The sequence below is a fragment of the Sturnus vulgaris genome, chromosome 29 (genome assembly GCF_052056855.1).
Source record: "Sturnus vulgaris isolate bStuVul1 chromosome 29, bStuVul1.hap1, whole genome shotgun sequence".
Lineage (NCBI taxonomy): Eukaryota > Metazoa > Chordata > Aves > Passeriformes > Sturnidae > Sturnus > Sturnus vulgaris.
The window spans coordinates 3,236,174-3,255,062 of NC_142271.1; the positions used below are offsets into that span (position 1 = coordinate 3,236,174).

The 18,889-nt window shown below is 53.4% G+C and overlaps 1 protein-coding gene across 9 annotated transcripts in view; it reads right to left on the reverse strand.

The window, feature by feature from the left end:
- Positions 1–206: 206 nt before the first annotated feature.
- The window catches only part of ANKS1A (ankyrin repeat and sterile alpha motif domain containing 1A), a 77,322-nt gene continuing 58,639 nt past the window's right edge, over positions 207–18,889 (reverse strand). For 4 of the 9 annotated variants that reach the window (XM_014872738.2, XM_014872740.2, XM_014872735.2 and 1 more), the window contains 10 exons: positions 11,250–11,348; positions 10,766–10,918; positions 10,556–10,663; positions 8,771–8,938; positions 8,301–8,426; positions 8,103–8,174; positions 7,622–7,708; positions 7,131–7,268; positions 6,308–6,478; positions 207–5,130 (listed from right to left, as the gene is read on the reverse strand). In XM_014872738.2, the coding sequence (XP_014728224.2) occupies positions 5,011–5,130; positions 6,308–6,478; positions 7,131–7,268; positions 7,622–7,708; positions 8,103–8,174; positions 8,301–8,426; positions 8,771–8,938; positions 10,556–10,663; positions 10,766–10,918; positions 11,250–11,348 (1,242 nt within the window). In that variant the 3' untranslated portion in view covers positions 207–5,010. Of the gene's footprint in view, positions 5,131–5,771; positions 5,871–6,307; positions 6,479–7,130; positions 7,303–7,621; positions 7,709–8,102; positions 8,175–8,300; positions 8,427–8,770; positions 8,939–10,555; positions 10,664–10,765; positions 10,919–11,249; positions 11,349–18,889 lie in introns of all 9 variants that reach the window. The other 5 variants (XM_088180514.1, XM_088180513.1, XR_015808767.1 and 2 more) reach the window with 4 other exon arrangements.

An 18,889-nucleotide genomic window follows, 5' to 3' on the forward strand; every position in this document is an offset into this window, starting at 1 on the left:
GAACATTTGGATGTGATTTTACGCATAAATTAGTCTCAAAATAATAATACTGAATGTTTGGGTCATTATGACTGACTGCAGAAAGAGCAACCAAAGCTCCCGAACCCCCCCAGCCAGTGCCTGCAGGATGAGAACTGCCCTGCTTTGACACAGACCCCCAGGAGGACTTGGGCACAACACTGGGGCCACACACAACAGCACACACGTGTGTCTAAGGTTGTTTATTAATTCGGTCTGTTCTAAGTTGTACAATTATGAAAACAACAAAACGACTGCTGGAAGCCCAGGAATATTTACAATCTCGCCTTGTTGTAGTGAGGTCAGTCTATGTTGTTGCACAGATTGGTTATGTTTGGTACCACAAGATGTTTAAAATTCAGACAAATTTGAACAGATTAACAATTGTATATACAGGAAATAAAAGGAAATTCAAGTATCAAAATACAGACAGATTAAATAACATTTGTATTACAAATCAGCCCCACTGCCATACATCACAATTAGCAAAAATGTCCACATTGCAAACTGAACTCGACTGTCTCTGCCCTGTCAGGGAATCCCAGGTTATTCTTCTGTGGGTAAGAAAAATGTCTGAGCTGGGTTGACTTAGCGAGAACAGCACAGGTACTTTTCTTTTGGGAAATCATAATTAAGGTAATACCAATGTGAGATCTAAAGGGGAGACCTTTGCAACACGACAGCGTTGTGAGCGCTGTGCCGGCTCCAAAACAGAGATCTGAGCAGAGCCAGGGGAATGCTGCTGCTGCTGGAAACTTCTGAGGTGGTGGAAGGAGCATTAAAGCATTGGCTCCACCTCAGCTGCACACAGAACGGGACGTGTTTGGGGCTTTTTGGCATCTGCTCTGTGTCTCAGCAGTCTCCTGAAGGTACAGACTTCACTACAGGCACAGCCTTGAAGGTGCTGCATCTTCTCTCTGGGAGGGGGGACAGGTGTGTACCCCAAAAATGTTGCATAATTTCTTCTAAAAAGAACAATCCCAAAGCAAGGTTAAAATCAGCTGAACAGCTAAGATTAGAGCTGTTCTTTTTCTTCTTTGTAAACACAAAATAAAAAAAAAGGATAAAGCATCTTCAATTTGAAAAAAAAATCATTCCCTCCTATAAAAAGAAAGACAAAACTCGGCAACTTTGTCTGCCGGGCGTGAGTGAGGGCTCAGTCCACAAACCAAAGTCTGTGAAACAAAATCTGTCTTTAAAAAGAGGAACAAGGCCCAGGGCAGCCCCAGCTCCTCCTTGGCAGGTAATACAGCAGATGCAGTTGGATGCAATGTCATGTTCAGCACCAGAAATTTGGGGCACTTTCCTCCAGATAGCACAAAACCCTGCAGGGAGGAAGAGCCTGAATACTGCACAGTGGGTGGGTGAAGGTGGCCAGGAGCCAGCAAGTGGCACAGCCCAGGGTCAGTCTCCAGCACCGAGTCCCTCGAGAGACCCCACCACACTGAACTGCCAAAACAACTGCTCTGTCTGTGAGGTGAGAAAGGGAGTATCTGGCTAAAGAATGGATCACTAAAGACAACCACAGGTTTACACATGGGGCTGGGATGGACCACCAGGGTCCCTGAGCCCAGTGCCTGAAGATTGGAGTCTTCATCACCACGTCACCTCCAAGCCAACCTCCAAAAAAAGCTCACGAGTCAGAAAGGAAAGGCGTCCCTCCTCCCAAGCAGAGGTTCAATTTGCAATCTCACCAAAGACTTGTTGCCAACACACCAAATATTTACATTTACACCAGTATGAATTGCAACATGTGCATAACAAGGAATGTTAGGTTTCCTAAATTCATCGACTTAACCCAAAATCTCCACTCCTCCTTCCCAATCCTTTACAGGTCTGTGCCCTCGGGATTATGGTTCACTTCCCTCCCAGCCTCACTGGTGAGAGAGACTAAAGGAAATCCTGACATACAGCAGCAACTGGAGTTAAACAGGAATTACTTGGGCACAGCGTTCCCATGTGGCAGCAGGTCCCACAGCCCTGCCAGGGCCTGACGAGATCATGACGGACGCGCTGCGCTACATTTTGCATCTGAAGAATTCAAATCACAACCATTTGAACATTCTCCCCAGAGGGGAACAGTCTGAAAGCACGTCAGTCACAGCCCAAACCACTGTGAAACACTCTGTAATTCGGAATAAAAGCAAGCACACAGCACCTTTGAGGTGGTGTCTTTGGGGACACTGGGCTCAGATAGGGCCAAGCCACCCTCAGGCTGATGTGGTTTGTCCTTGGGGATGGACTGTTTCAGTGTAATGCCCAAAATTTAACTCCTTATTTGTTCATCTTCTGAAACGGTTGCACTAATTAAATAATCAGCTAGTATCAAAAAAGTGCTAAATCACAATTGAATATACTTAAAAAAACCCCCAACCCTTCAGGGCATAACTGCATTTAAAAACAAGATAGGTGCACAGAGGCTGGAGCAGGGAGTCGTCCCCAGGAATTCAGTGCGGAAATGGGAAGAAACGGGGTCCTTGCCATAGAAATGTCAAGTATTGCAACACGACAGTTCAGGGGGATAAGGAAGCTTTGTACCATCGAGGATATTGGCCACAGCTGCTCTGGGGTGAAAGATCCTTTGCAGATTCTTTTCCTCAAGTTGCTTCCATTTGCTACAAAAGCGTGGAGTGGCTTGGATGCAGATTTAGACCACCAGGTTCTCACATGGGAGGAAGCGATTTCCAAGAATTTGGCGTTCTCTCCTGTTCCCCCAGAGCTGAAGCAGAGTAAGTACCGTCAGAAATGCGCACACCACGCCCCTGCTAAGACTTTCTATCGTGCTCCTCGCCGGACTGCGGGATTCTCAGTAAATAAAAATTTGTGTTGTTTTTTTTTTTTTTTTCCTCACGAAAAAGCTGCAACGCTACATTGAAACCGTGAACCGGATTTGCTCTGTGTCACTTCGTTAAAAAAGAAACGGGTCGAAAGATGTTTTGTCTCAAACTAGAAAAGGCGACATCGCTCTCGGCCTCCGAGTCTCGAGTTTTCCTTCGCTAGGAATGGAGAGAGAGGCTTTCCTCGGTGGAGGATGGGTCCCTTCCCCCCTCTGCTCTGGGAGCCCTCACCGAGCAGCCACGCACCCACTCCGAGGCAGCCACCCGTGCCAGAGGGAGATGATCTTCATGTCAGGAGGCCACTGCATCCCAGGTCTCTGCCCCGCTATTACATCCCGTGGTAGGAGACGGCTGCCTGGAGCTCAGCTTCGCAGAGGCAAACAGAAAGGAAGATAATGGAATGAATTTCCGAGCTATACAAAAAACACGTGCTGGGAAAGGCGAGGTGAACGGCCCGGAGATGGGACACAAAAACCATCAGGGCTATGGACACAGAGCGGCAGCGGCGCGGTTTGGGCAGGGCTGCCTGTGATCCCCGCTGGGTTTGGTCACCTTTAGAAAGGCACATGCTCTCCTGACCCCGATTTAGGGGGTGTGGATGGACCTGCCCTTCCCAGCCGAGAGCAGGGGGAGATGAAGAGCTCAGACTCTCTGACACTGGGCGGATGTGTGGCAGCTGCATGGTGAACACCTCCACACAGAAACTGCTCTGCCACCCACACCAGGGACTTAGTTTCTCTTAAAGGGACACAGAAATCTTCAGGGCATTCTTACAGCTTGGAAAAGTGCTGAAGGAACCCAAACCCAACCTCCCAGAGAAGCTCAGGCACAGCAATGTTCTGCTGTCCACAAGGCCTGGGCTGGCAGTGTGGCCCTGCAGGGCCTGGGCAGTGCTGACTCTGTGTCAGGGGGCTCTGTGGCATATGAAATGTATGCACTACACTGAGCTTTCCTTTGTTTTTTTTTTTTTTTTGCTTTAAGACAACACTTTTAGTCCTCTCACTGGGTTCCCACTAGCTGAGCCCTCAGTCTGAGGTCAGTCTGCCATTAAGTTGCAAATGACTTGGGAGATCAAACTCATTCCTGAGAAAGAGTTAAATAAAGACTTTGAAACATCAGATTTCACCACAGGTGAGGGGAAATGGAAGATCTGAGGCAGCAGCTCCAAAGCCATAGCAAAACTCAGACAAGCTGCTGCTGGGCCCTAACACCAGGGGCAAATAACCCAGGGCTGCTCCCTGACCTCTCCCTGCTGATGCTGCTTGTGGTGTCCAGCTGACACCTCCCCTCCCCAGCCCGCAGCTAACAAAAACATGTGCCTTTGAAAGCTTAAACCACAGGCTGCCATGTGAGAACTACACCAGCACTCAGGAGAAGTCTGGCGAGTGTAAACACAAGGACTATGAGGGGAAGAAAAACCTACAAGGGACTGAAATGCATGCAACCAACTGTCCCCTCATGTCTGGGGGGACGGAGCTCACAGTGGGAACCATCACACCCAGCCCAAACCAACGCTCCCCCACGACCCAGAGCAAGTTCTGTGCTGGGCTTGGAGGAGGGAGACTGTGGGCAAGGGTGGCCGTGAGGAAATGGAAGTGCCCGTGTGTTATTTGCAGAGAGCATCACAGTGGTTAGTGTCGGTTCGACTGGCAGGGAAGGAGAGGTGAGTTCACTGAACAGTACACAGCCGTGGCTCAGTCGGGAAGAGAAGGATCTAGGAGGAGGGAGTGTGTGCACCGTAGAGACAAGAGGTCTCCATCAGTCCAAGGACAAGGTGAGATAGAAAAAAAAAAAAGGCCTGGGGAGCATCACATTGCCCCAGGGATTCACAGTGCCAGAGCAAGGGGGGAAGACGTGAAAATAGTGGGCGGCTTTTCTGGATCCACATCTCCGACTGGCAGCCTGCCCTCTCTGCTCCTCCCGCCTCAGGGGCAGCTACAGCGCGTTACCCTTGTTTCCGAGTAAGGAGATTCACAGTGTTCAGCAGCGATCAGGTACAAAAGCCGTTTAAGTCTACAGTCTCCTAAGTGCTGCTGCCTTGGACGCGGTGCCTACGCGGGCTCAGGGCGAGCAGCTGGAGGAAGAGGGAGTTTAGAAGAGCAGACAGATCAGATCGCAAAGGCACGGTTAGACGGGGCGGACGCGGGCGTTTGCTTTAGAAGATAGTGGTCTCATACTTAGTGCTGAGGGTCCGCTTGGAGTCCTGCTTGGGGTCCACGACCCAGGAGACACTGGCATGAGACTGGGAGTCTTGGTCCACTTCAGGGGGATCCAGCTAGAAAATAAGGAGAGAAAGGGCATCTTAGGACATCCGTGGTTCTGGGACAGAATGAGCGGGGATTCAGCATGGAGTGCCTGCCTGCCTACTGCCCGTCCCAAAACCGTGCACGTGTGCAAGGAAGCAGCTCTTACTGGGGAGGCATTTGAGTCCTTCACAGCTAAAACATGTCTGGCCATGTCAGTCTCAACCCAGCACCCCAAGATGATTCCCTGCATTAGGCTGCGAGTCCCTGTCACCATCAGCGACAGCTTTGCTCATCTCAAACAAGCATGAAAAGCGGAATGCTACAGAAATGGGACAGAGGGAGACAGCTCCTGGCAGGCAGGTGAGCTCCCACGTGATCTACCCTCCTGACCAAGCACGGCTCTTTCCTCTTGTCCTGCTAAATCAGGGTGCCACGGGGAAGTTATTACCACCCCAGCAGGAGCAGCGGGGTTAGCTGAGAGCTGCCACACTGCATCAGTGGGGGCGGGAGGGAGCGGCAGATCCCCAGGGTTCATCCCAGCGTGGGCCAGAACGAGCAGGGGGAGGAACAACAGCGAGGCAGGACACGGGGACACAGCAGGAGACACAGCAAGTGGGGAGGCAGCCCGGGTCGGTTCGGAAGGGAGGAGGGCAGGAAGAAGGGTAAAGACCTTCACTCCAGGACTAACAGACTGCAGCGGCAGGTAGGAGGGGCGGTGTGTTGTACAGGTGTGACAGTAACAACAGCGGGTGTCGGGAGGGAGCGGCACCTGAGCGGGGGGAGCAAGCAGAACACAGACAAAAGGAGACATTAAAGGAAGGCAGTGGCTTGTGCAGCAGTCCCTGCTCCTTAGCAGCTCCAGTCTTGGCTGGTTTTGGCTATGGGGAATCCCATACTGCAGCTCACCTACGTATCTCACTGCAGCTCTGCAGGGTTTGCACATGGAAGCTTGTGCTGGACCCAGCAGGGCACTAAAGCCCCATCCCACCTGGGCTATTTCCACCTCTGCCTGCCCTCCTGCTACCAGGAGAAGCCCCAGCCCCGCAGCAGAACTGACAAAAGCACAGACCTGCAGTGCCAGCAGCAGCACAGGGCACCTGGACCACGTCTGGGCTCCCCCCCACCACCCAGGGGAGGTGCAGGGGTGTGGTGCCCACAAGAACCCCCAGCTCAGCCCAGCAGTCGCTCCTGCCCACGCCCACGTACCGCGGATTTCCTCATGCCTGCTCGTGGTTTAGGCACCGGTTTGGAAGATTTTGTTTCAATCATTTCTCCTGCTCCAGCACCCAGAGGCTTTGCCCTCTGGGCTTGCAGGGCGAGCTGGTAGGCGACCTCGAATGCCTGCCCCAACGTGAGGATGATCTCGTACGTCAGGTTCTTTGAGAGAACACAGAGAACACAAAGCTGTCAGATCACACTTGTGCTCAGAAGCTGCTCTAGGGTCACAGACCTTGGCAGAGCTGGCGCCTTCCCATCCAGCAGGTCATATCCTGCTGTGTCCCTGGCAAAGCCAACTGAGCTCCTGATGTGAGGCAGCCTGGACCACGCTGCCTCCCCCAGGGCCCTGTGCCCAGGACCCCCTGCCCACCTGTAAAGCCCCACCAGCACTGCAGTTCAGGAGCATAAAGAAAAATAGCCAAAAAATCTTGTGCAATTTTGATTCTGCTCAAGTATAAAAGCAAATCACACTTCTACCCTCTCTGAGTTAAAAGGTTGTTAAATCAGCCCATTATGCTCAACATAATTGAGAGCGTGTTAGGGGTTTGTGCACAGCACATTCCCCAGGAGGGAAAGCTCCTGCCCTGCTTTATTCAGTGCTGGAGACAGCAGTAACGAAGCCAGACAAATATTCTCATTGTCCACAGAGTTCCAAAGGACAGGCATTTTGAACCAAGACTACTTTATGGTAAAAATGGGTGAAAGAACCCTGGAAAGGAGCAGTCTGTGATAAGTCAATAAAGCTGAGGGATGAAACAAATGGGCTGTGAAGGACTGGGAGATGTGAGATGTGACGTGACAATGCACTCACCACATCCACAGTGCTGAAGACATGGCAGTAGTGATGGCTGGTCTGCAGGTCCTTGGTGATGTAGGCAAACGTGCAGAGATCCTCAGGGTCCTGAGCAGCACAGGAGATGTTCCGGATCTCGTGCTCAGCAATGACATTCTGCCGGGGTCAACCACAAGCACCCGTCACCCTTCTGGAGATGGCAAATACACCCGGCAAACAGTGGCTGTGGAGGGTGTCCTGAGGACAGGGAAGGGCAGCCTTCCAGCCAGATCACTCCCAGCTCCCTCCCATGGCAGGAATAAATGGCAACCTGGTCCACAAGCAGCCAGTCTGCCAAGCCTTTGGCACTCAGGTGATCATCACCACCTTGGTATTCTCTCCCAGCCCCTGAAGCTCCCCAGGACCAGCAGTGGCTTCTGGAGCTATAAAAAGTGATCTGCAGCCCCCAGGCAGGTGGGATTGCAGGCTGTGTCCCTCCAGACACCAACTTTGAAGCATCTGCAGCTCACCTTGTTGGAGGCATCGATGAATTTCACTCCTTTGTATGTGATGGACAGGATTATGGTTGGGATCTTCTTCATGTGCTCCGTGGATTTCTTCAGAAATGAGAATATTCAAGTGACCAACTGCGAGTGGATGTTCCCTCTTCACCCCTGCCCTGCTCCAGCCCACCCTACCCCATCCCAGAGACCCTCAGGCCCATACAGGAAGTTTTGGGGATCTGGGACCAGGAGGAAGAAAGTTAGCTCCTGGTGGAAGCAGAGGGGAAGAGACAGGGACATGAAGAGAACCCAGCCACCACTTCCTCAGTGAAAACAGACACTCTCCCAGTGCACTGGGAACAATGCTGGGAAGGAGCAGTTGACCAGAGACAGTGGCACTGCCTGTTTGGTGGCTCCCCTGGAGGGTTTGGGGAACCACTGAGTTCCCCCCTCCCCAACCCACATCATCCACCACAGGCTGCGAGTGAAGCCCCCGGGGTCTCCGTACCCTCATCTTGGCACAGGCGTCCTGGGTAGACTCTGTCCCTCGGAGGTCTTTGATCAACATGGAGCCCAAGTACTGCGGGAACGAAGGAGAGATGTTAAATCCTACTAATCCCAAGGCAGTGACATTTCCCTGAGATCCCACAACCTGGCCCCCAGAGCCTCCTCATCCTCACCATCCCACAAACCAAAAGCCACTTACGTTGGCCTCGTACCCGCAGGACTCGAAGATGAGCTTCTCGGGCTGGTGCTGCCAGTTTTGCACAGGGGCATATGGGGCTGCCAGGCTGGGGGGGCGCAGGGTCAGCTTGGACTCCCGACGGTCCTCCTGCACGGGAAGAAACACGGATGTGAAGCCACAAGGGGTTCAACCTGGGTTGGAACAGCTCTCAGGGGGGCTCTTTGAGCTGAGGGGATTGAGGTTGGCAATGACAAAGTGCCCCAGGAGCTGAGTGGAGGCAGCACATGGGGTTAAGGTGCCAGTGCTGGTGGAAGTGTGAGCCATCCATTTTTGAGGTGAAACTGAGGCATAAAGGAGCTGCTGGCTTTAATGTCTGAGGGAAGCTGAGCCTGACCAGCTCCCTCCCTGCATCACCCTCCCTTCTCTCCCTGGCTCCAGAGATGGGGGAGCCTGTGCAGAGGGCCCCAGGACACACAAAAGCACCCACTAACCTGTGCTTTGTAGCGCTCAGCTCTGGAGTAGGGAGTGACCTCAGTGCCACGATCGTGTTGCCTCTTGGCAGTGTCCCCCCCGGCGGGCAGCAGGAGATCAGCAGATCTGCCTGTGCAGGAGTCGTTCTGGCTCAGGGGTGACGACGTCTGCGACATCAAATCCTGGCACTGGAAGGAGCAGACACCAAAAAGGGTCACAGTCAGCTTGGGCTCTGCTGTGCCCCCCATTGCCTAACACAGGATGCATTGAGGGTCAGCTGCTGCTCTGGGGGGCTCCTGCCTCAGTGCCAATCCCACCCTTTCCCTTCTGCATGAGACACTGATTTGCTCCGGGATGGTTTCAGCCATGTACTCAACCCTTTCAGCTTGCCTCTGCCTCTGCAAGCTTATCCCAGGAGGCCAGGGGACATGCCAGGCTAGGGGCAAGGTGATTCCAGAGGGGTGGGCTCCCCTAAAGCACTAAGCTGAGCACCCGAGGGCAATGATGATCAGCCACCCCAGCACAGGAGCCCCGGGAGCCGCCGCCAGAGCGCGCCCAGGGCCCGCAGGCACGGCCAGAGCTCGGCACAGCTGCGGCCGCATTATTCCCATTCAGCCCACTCGCTTGATTTGCCATTGACGTCCGCCCGCCCCCCGCGCCGCAGCCAGCGCTGGAGCTCAGCAGCTGCAGCGCCAGGAAATGCTGCAAATGGCCCATTCTCCCAGCCAGCCTCCCCGGGCAGCATCTCAATCAGCTAAGCAGCCCTCTCCCCACCTCTGCCCTGCTGCTTTCCAGTCTCGCCCGGCTCACGGTGCAGATCCTTGGCTGCTGGTCCTTCCCATGCTCCAGCACAGGGGGTTGAGCAGGGGGTCTGTACTGGGCACCCTCCCAGTGCAGCACCAGTGTGAACTCTCTCTGTTCTCACACTTGAACCCAGTTCTTAAAAATTCCCCTGTCAGCAAGCAGAGCACAAGAGCCCAACTCGTTTCAGCTAAGGCTGGGTTGGAAAGCTTTGGGAATCCAAGAGGGCAGAGCTCTGCAGCAGGGCAAGGACCAGATGTTTAGGATGGGTAAACTCTAATCACTCAATTCCTGCTCCAGGAAGCTGATTAGCAATCTCTGGGAGGAAAGCAGCACGACATGCTACCCCATTCCTGAGCTCACAGCGTCGCTCTGAGCCCAGCAGCTTTTGCCAAACTCAGCTCTCAAAGCCAGTTTTCAGGAAGAACGGGGAATGTGATGCTTCCCTCCCAGCCAAGTCCCATAACAAGGGCCTGACATCCAAATGCTGCCACTCCTGTAGCAAAAATCAACATCCACACATCTTGTCAAGTGTTATTTGGCAGTGAGAGCAGAAGCTCTCAGCAGCCCAGCCGGGCCAGGAGAGGGCTCCGGATCCCAAGGGTGCAATCAAACACCAAGTCCCAGCTGCAGTCCCTCTCCAGCTGGGCTGGGTCACTCCTGCCTGCTGAAAGCTCCCACATCTCTGACCAGGAAACAAGGGCAAGAAAGTGGGCTCAGAGCTCCCTTCTGTGCAGGGCAGAGGTGGGAATGTCACCTTGCACCCCTTCAGTGCAGGCACCTGATCCCAAGGGGCAGCCAGACCTTTCCCATGGAGTTAGCATCCACAGGCTGACCTGCAAGGGCTGGAATTATCTTGCCCCACTCACTGCAAGGCTGCCCCTCCACAAATACTTGCTGCCTGGGTGGCTGGAGAGGATGAGGTGAGGCAGCTGAAAGGACACCACTGATTTCTGCCAGCACTGACACACGAGCCAGGCAGGGAAGCACGAGCAGGGACTCACTCTCAGCTGAGAGAACCGTGGTGGCTTGGCTGGTGGCTCCTCGTAGGGTCTGTCTGCCAGTGAGGCAATGATCCTCTTCCGATGGCCCAGCAGGTTCACTTTCAGCACCTGCAGGGAGAGATCACGGTCACCACGGGCACAGAGCTGCTCTCAGAGACTTGTAGCAAGTCCCAGCTCCAGGGAACAGGGCAGGAGAGGGGTGTCACTCACATTTACTATCTCGAGCTCCCAGAGGTTTTTCACAGTGTCGATAGAGCTGTAGCCACTCGAGAGGAAGGACTGGATGTAATCCTGCAGCCCCAGGGAGTCGAGCCATGCAGGAACTGATGGCTGGCTATTCCCATCACAGCCCAGGGGTTTCAACTGTGAAAGCACAAGAAAGGTGTTGAAAGCTGCAGGAGCTAGGATCCCAAGGCATATGGGGTCAATGAAAATCTGTTTACAGGCCATCACCATCTCCACTAGCCAGTAACAAAAGCACTGTACAAACAAAGAATGTTCTCGGGATCAAGACTGGCAGGAGTAACAGTCCCAGCAGGGAGCTACCACCATCCACATGGCCTGGAAGACCAGTATACTCCTCCTCCTCCTCCTCCCTGCTATTCCCCAAGCCCTTCCCACAGCCCCGGAGATTCCTCCATGGCCGGAGGTGCAGGGTCTGGCTTTTGTTTCCCCATCCTTGGTCGGTGCTGACCTTCGGGAGGGAGCGAGCAGCCTGGAGCAGCTTCCGGCGGTGCTGCGGGTCACCGATCCCGATATCCCGAAGGTCCTGGTCTTCCATGACATTACAGCCCTGTGGGGACAGGAGGGAGTGACATGGGAACACGGGACAACAGGAACCCACAGGTGTGTGAATTAGCATCACACAGTTACAGCACATATCCTGGCAGCAGGAGGAGGAGGAGGAGGAGGGTAAGGAAGGCTTCCAAGGCTGGGAGCTCTGCCCCATGTACCGACCTTGGGCACAGAGGGCTGACACGAGCAGAGCTGCAGCACAGAGAGCACTGCCCTCCCCTCCCTGCTCTGGCTTCCAGCCTTTAGCCCCGGGGCATGGCTTACAGCCACCTCCCATGGGATTCGACACACACAGGCTTTTAACATCCTGAAACAGTGCCCAGCAAACCCCAGCCCCCTCCATGCCCAAGCAGGGGCTCTGAGTTCTCCTCAGCCTCCCTCCACAGCCACAGGGAAACCTGCACTGCTTTCCTTGGCAGCAGGGGAAGGTCAGGCGTCTCCTTCAGCCCTGGGCAGGGCCAGAGATGTTCCAGTCACCCCACACTGTGCTGTTAAAACCCATTTACTGCCCCTTTCCCCCTGCAGAGCAGAAGCCCCTACCCCCATTTAAAAGCCTCTCTCATGCTTCTCTGCCCTCCTACCTGGGCAGAGCTCAGCAGGACACTCTCCCCACGCCTGGCAGAGCCACTCTGCTGTGTGACTGAAGGCTTCAGCTCGAGCCTGCACCCCCTCCCTGGCCCTGCCTCCCTCTGCTCCCCAGAGAGCCCCAGCAGGTGTGTGCCGACAGCACTTCACTGTTCCACATTCTGGTTTTATAAGAGAAACCCAATTAATGCCGGCCGCAGGGAAGGTGAGGGCAGGTGAGATTGCCAGGCACCCTCCATAAAGGGCACCAAGGGTTTCCTACCCTTTCCCATCCACACTTGTGTGGGATTTCAGCACGTGTGCTTGTTCTGCTGAGTGCTACCTGCTTTAAATGCAGCGAGCTGCCCCAGAGCAGCCACCTCCCGAGCGTGTCCTTGCTCCTGGCCACGCCAGCAGCTGCTCTGCTCCTGCCAGGCAGCATCGCTGCCACTTCCATGGCAGGTGTGGTGACAGCAGAGCAGGATGGCACATGGCTCTCCACCCAGGAGCTGCTCTTCCCTCGGCCACAGAGGACTGTTCAGGGAAACAGGGAATTAACACCAGAGATAAGAGATGCCCAGAGATCTCTGTGCCAGGCAGGAGAGCTGCCCTGCAGCCCAGACTAGTCATTTAGCAAACAGCAGTGGCAAAATGAGCAGTGGGTGGGAGGAGGCAGAGCCCTCAACACCCCCTGATGGGGCTCCTCTGCCTCCCCCTCCCTTGGCGGGTCAGATCCCACACACTTCATTCCTGGAGAGCTGGGAGGGGACAGGAAAGCAGAGCCGGAGCTGACAGCCACAAAGGCATTTATTTGTCTGAGAGCTGTTTAAACAACAGAAAAGTTGGGACTAAATGGCTCTGCAGCCCACAGAAGGGGGTTCATTCCATGTTTTCCCAAAAGCCAGTTCACAGACTGTGCCAGTCGGGGCCATTGTGCTGGGAAGAGCTACTGCCACTGCCCCAGAGTCCCTGTGGACACCAGACCATGGCCAAACCCATCTGCCCTGCACCCCACAGCCTGTGAGCAAGGCCAAGGGACACCGGGGCCTCACCTGAGTGGTGACACTGCACACCATGAGCTGTGACAGGATGGAACCACATCACATGAACTGTTCTGTGCACCCCTTTACTGCACAAAATCAGTAAGAAGAGGCAGGTTGTTGCTGAAAGCTCCAGGCTGCCGATTTGGTGCACAAACAGCAACCCTCCTGGATTGGGAACAAACTCCCAGTGATTAACACAAGGAGCTGCTGCTGCCAGGGCAGTGACCTCTGGCTGGTGGGCAGCAGCATCCCACCAGAGAGATGGAAACATCCCCACCCCTTTCTTGTTCATGAATTTTAAGCCAAAGAGCCACATTTAATGTGCATTCCTGTAACAGCAGGAGATTGTGTGCTCGGCTCCAGGGAGGAGGGAAGGGATTAATGGGGATTAACTCCCCTGACAGACACCTCACCTGGCAGGAACACAGCATGTGTGCAAGAAATTCATCTCCCAGAGATGGCTTCCAAAGGGCTTTTTGAAATGGACAAAGAGGGCCAGAACAAGTGATGGGATTTCTCCCATAAGTTTGGAAAGCAAAGTATTACTGCCCTGTGTGGAGGAGGAACAGGGAGGGACTGAAGTGCCCACAGCATGTCACACCTCAGGTACCTGAAACCTGCAGATCCCAATGCCTGGACCTGCTCTGTGTCCTTGAACTGCCCATCTTGGTGCTCTGTGATTCCATCCCCCTGCAGAGAGCCAGGGCTGAAGCTGGGGTAGTGCAGGGAAGATGTTGGCAAGGGTAGAGCTCACAGCCAGCCCTTCCCTTCGTGCCACCCAGACAGCAGGAACAGTCTGCAGCCAAACGAGCTGTGACAATGGCAGTGCGTAATTTTCATGTATAAAAACTAAACAAGCTTGCTGATCCTATTTACATTTTCACTCATGCTCACTTTCCAGTGTTGATCCCTTTTTGGTGCTAATCCCCTTTGGCAGGGCTGTGATCCCACATGAGCAGCACGGAGCTGGTGGCTCTGCTCTCCTACAGAGAGTGGGAGACCAGTGCCAGCCTCAAGGCAGGGCTGTAGGTGTTCTCCCACCTTTGGCATCTCAAATTCCAAGAAAGTGGCTTGCTCTGTAGCAAGGATACAAGGTAGTTAAACACTGTGAAGCCTACAGCTTTCTCCTGCACTCCTTATTTTTATGTGTCACATTAAATTCCCTTGGTGGCAGTCCATATTCTCTGGGTACTTAACAAGGATAGACAAAGCGTAGCAGCTCCGAACAAATCATTCCAGCCCCTGGTGCAGGAGAAACGTCCTTCAAACCCACCCAGATTTCAACTCCCATGGAAAACAATAATCTGCCACTAAAAGAGAGAATTAAATACAAGGACACTGGAGATCTTTTAACCTTTGCCAGCCACACAGAGGAGCCAGACTTTAAACCTGTCTGCACTGAACATGCCCTCAGACAAGAGCCAAGGGGCAGAGCTGCTCTGCATGGGCCACTGCTGCTTTTTGGTTTTAGCCAAAGGTTCCTTTGGTGTGTGCCACAGGTCAGCAATGCCACCTCCCAGTGCCCCTCTGAGGGCACAGAGCAGCCTCAGCTCCCACCAGCCCCTCCCCAGGTCCTCTGAGGACAGGCTCAGTGTGAAGAGCAGGGCTCTGGGATGTGCTCTGCCATCAGCCCAGTCCTCCAGGAGCCTCCAGAAGCAGCCTCAGAGATGCCAATTAGAATCAAAGACTTTCCCAAGATGTGTTTCCTATTTTATTCCTTGTGACAAGTGCTTTTACCTTGCATGTTCCTCCTGGGTGCCCCAGCTCTGCGGGGCTGAGCAGAGTGAGAGAGGCTCAGGGCTGGCCTGGGCCAGAGCTCTCAATGTCACCCTCATTTTGGGGCAGTGAGGGACACCCAGCAGCTCCTTCATCCCAACATCTCACCGTGTGCTCTGTCAGGAACCAGCCCCCGCCTGGCTGGTGGTGAAGGGACACGGGGTGAAATGCATTACCTGGGGCTGAACTCCTCTGCTCCAGGCAGAGAACTTTGGTTGCTCAAAGAGCTGAACCATCAGCCCAGTCAGACACCAGAACTGGTTAGGCTGAGTTCCACCCCGGGTCCCAGCTGGCACAGACGGGCTGCCAGGCAGCCTGAGGGGACTTCATCCCCCGACCTGGCCTTCAGCTTCCTCCAAGCCAAACTGAGCTCCTCCATGGAGAGGCACAAACACACACCACCATGAGGGACACTTCTGAACCCTGTCTTTGCCCTCCACCCTGCCCCGAGGGAGGGCAGGGGTCTGTCAGTGATCCATGTCCTCACTGGGAGCCCTGTGGGATGCCGGTGCAGCCAACCCGCCTGCAGAGACACAAGTTCTTGGAAAAAGAGTTGGTTTTGGTCACACCTCACTGCCTGCACTGTAGTTAACAGCCCGTGAGGCTCCAGGTTTCTCATTAAAGGAGAAAAAAAAAAGTCAGAGGTTACCTGGCAGAAGGCAGCATCCCCTCCTGCTACCGAGGTGACCCCAAAGTGACTGAGCCAAAGGCAGCGCTGCCGAAATCTGCCAGATTCCTCCTCCAGCAGGACACTCTGCAGGCACTTAACTACCCAATTTTCAGATGCTGCTTCTTCCCCAGAGCCTGGCGTCTGTCCATGCTCTTGTTCCAGCTAAGGAAGGGCCCGAGGCACCGAGTGTTCCGTGCAGGACGCGTGGCCGGGCCGGCAGCGGATGGACCCCGATGGCAACGCTGCTGTGAGCACACCCTGCCCGGGCAACCACGGCAGGACAGGGACCAGGACGTGTCTATCGAAAGCAACAGATGCAAAACCCAAACACAGCGTTCCCAGACTCCAAAAGCTCCTGCAAACATCCCAAGCAGAGAGACAGCTGAAGGCTCTTTGTGCATACAAAGTGCACACAAAGCTCTTTTTCTTTTTCCCCTGAGTGCATTCGAGACAATTTGCATCTTGTCGAAGATTCTGCTGTCACTGCTATTGCTTTGCTTTTGGCAGCCTGGATGTGGGAGATGGAGACGTGTCCAGCTCACAGCTGGGTCCTGCACACCCAGATCTCAGAGCAGGGAGACCCCATTTCTTCATGCAAATCTGTGTTTGTAATTGGCCTTGTGATCTGTGGAGCTTGGTGCCTTCCCTTTCTGGCATCTGCAGTCTGGGATACTTGAGTAGGAAGCAGGGGAAAGGATCTGTTTGCCCACAGGCACAATGAGCAAACCCCAGCTCTTCACAGAGCATTAGTGGGGAAAGGGGCTTGTACACAAAACCCTACAATAAATCTGAGATTAGCACACAGCCACTTCATTTTTGTTTAATTTTCTTCCCCATGTAGACTGGCAGCGTGACAATGGCAACGGAGGGAATCGGTCATGGTTGTCAAGTTTAGGCAATTTTATTGACAGAAAAAAAAAATTTACTGTAACTTTATTGGCTTTTTTAATGTTTATGGGGCCTGGAGCTACTAATGAATCAAATATAAGTATCCTCTAAATTGCCAGTTCTGGTCCACCCACTTTGCTCCTCAAAATCCACTCCAACCTCTCTGCTCCCTGTGGAGTCCATTCCTATTATCCAGGGAACTTTGGCGCAGCTCTGTCACATTTCCCAAGATCCTCAAACTTCCTTCAACCCCAGATCACTGCATGCCTCTGCTCTCACCACTCTCTTCCAGAGGCAACCCAAACATCCCTACCATGGTGGATAAAGCACAATCCTTGAGAACCTCCCAAGGACCAGCCAGAACCCACAGGGGAGATGTCAAACAAAATTCATTGAATTGAATGAAGCGATTCCCACTCAGGGGCTTGGCAGAGATCCTTACCCCAGGGTCCAACCCCACTCTTAGGGGCTTATTTAACACTGCACAGTCAGTCTGGGGACACTGGCACGTGTTCCTGGGGGCTGGCAGCAGTGACCAGATCCAGAAACAGCCACCCAGAGCTTCTGCCCAGCTGAGGAGACCTTGCTCCAGTTCCAGCCTGACACAGCCCAGGCATGAGCTACACAGGGCTCACCTGAGCCTGAATGAAAATCTCTGCACTAGCTGAGGTCAGGCCATGTTCTTGCTGTGTTTCAGCAAAAGCAGATGCAGTAAAACTCTGTCAGGGGTCTCTGGTTCCCCTGGTCCTCACAGATCATTCCTGGGTGCAAACCGCTACCAGAATGTGTCAGTGCAGTTTTGCCCGAATGGCTACTATAAAATGACAAGTTCTTTATGAAAATAGAAAAAAGCTCTGGGGCAGACACATTCCCAGAGCATGTCCAAATCCTGGCTGCTGCCCAGGGAGCCAGCAGCTGCGTGCCAAGCTGGGCCATTCAAAACTGGATCAGAGATGAGTGACTGAGGACACAGGAGATGCCAGTGCTTCAGCAGGGCAGGTACCAGGTGAGAATGAGGATCATGCAGATCACATGAGGATCATGTCAGCCCACACCCAAAACCCAGGATCTGAAGAGCAAAGGAGACCTGGCTTTGTTCACACCCAGTCAGATGTGGATTGGGGCTGTCCTCGGCCCAGGAAGGCACAAGCTCAGCTCACACCCCCAGCCAAGGTGAGCCAACCTGAGCCAAGGCCTCAACTCCACATTTATCCTGGTTTTGCCTGCACACACAGAGAGGAGAAGAGGAAGGAAAGGCTGTTCCATTTGTGAACAACACTGCAGGCTAATCTAACATGGCCCTGAATTGCATTTAATCAAATTAATGTCACTACTCTAAATTATTTGCAGACACCCCATTCTTCCACCACCATCATTTTTCTACCACTTCTCCCCAATTATAAAAAAATAAATAAAATCCCCCAGAGGAGCCCAGGGCACTACACACAGAGAACAGATTTCCCTTTCTGACGCTGTCTCATTGAATCAGCATTAGCTGCTTTCCACACACTCCATGGGAATCCAGGCTTGAACAATAAAAAAAAGCCATAAAAATGGTTTATGTTCTCTTTTACCTGCTCATTTGTGAATGAAAATATCTTTGAACTGAATAAAAAGTTCAACTCCAGAACACTGGTACAACTGCCAGAGCACGCGGGGTTTGCCCTTCTCAGATGTCAGCCCAGAGGAAGCTGTCGGGGCAGCAGCAAGATCCCGCCCTCCAGGGGAAGGGGAAAGCTTTTGCAAGCATCTCGGGTACATTTATGGGATCTGTGGGATCACAAAACACTGTGTGAGGGAACAGGTAATGGCATTTCCTTCCCCACGTCTGTGGAGGAATTCCACCATCAATTACTGCAATTCCTTCTCATTACAGTGGCCACGTCCTTGCCCTCTCCAGACGGGCAAAGTCCAGCCTGCTGTTTCCCTGGGTTAATCCCTGTTTGCTGCAGAGACCAGGAATGCACTGGCCATCCCAAAATTCATTTTCTATGGACTTCCCACGAGGGGCATCTGTGGCAGATTCTCTGGTGAGCACAGCAGACACGATGGGGCCAAGCTCCAGGAGCAGCACAATCCCCTCTTGGTCCATATTCCGGTGACATTTTTCCTGCTCTCCCAGCTCCCCAGCTCATTGCCCACCAAGGACAATTAAATGCATTTATTGTGCACTTTTCTGGATGACACTTCTCACTCACTGCTGTTGTGATCTGACCTTTCATTCCCCTCCTCTGGTGAGGGATGAGGCAACGAGGCTCCAGGAACTCGCTCCTCCACGTGGGAGGCAGCAGTGCTGCTCCTCCCGGGTGCTGGGGTGGGCATTCCTGCTTCACTGGAGCTGTTCACATTTGGCAGGCAATGCTGCTGAGGCTTTTATCCTACTTGCAAAGCTGTATTTTTGCTAAGTCAAGGACAGCACAGCCACTGCCAGCAGCTTTGCCTCGCTTGTGTTCACCCACTGCACAAATAAACTTTCCCCTCTGATGAAGGAATCCCAGCGGGCTGTGGAGCAGAGCAGGAGGATTGGAAGCACTATCTCCATTTAAGCTGTTCCTAATCCCAGCTGCCAGCACAGGCTGCTGCCCAATTCCAGCTCCA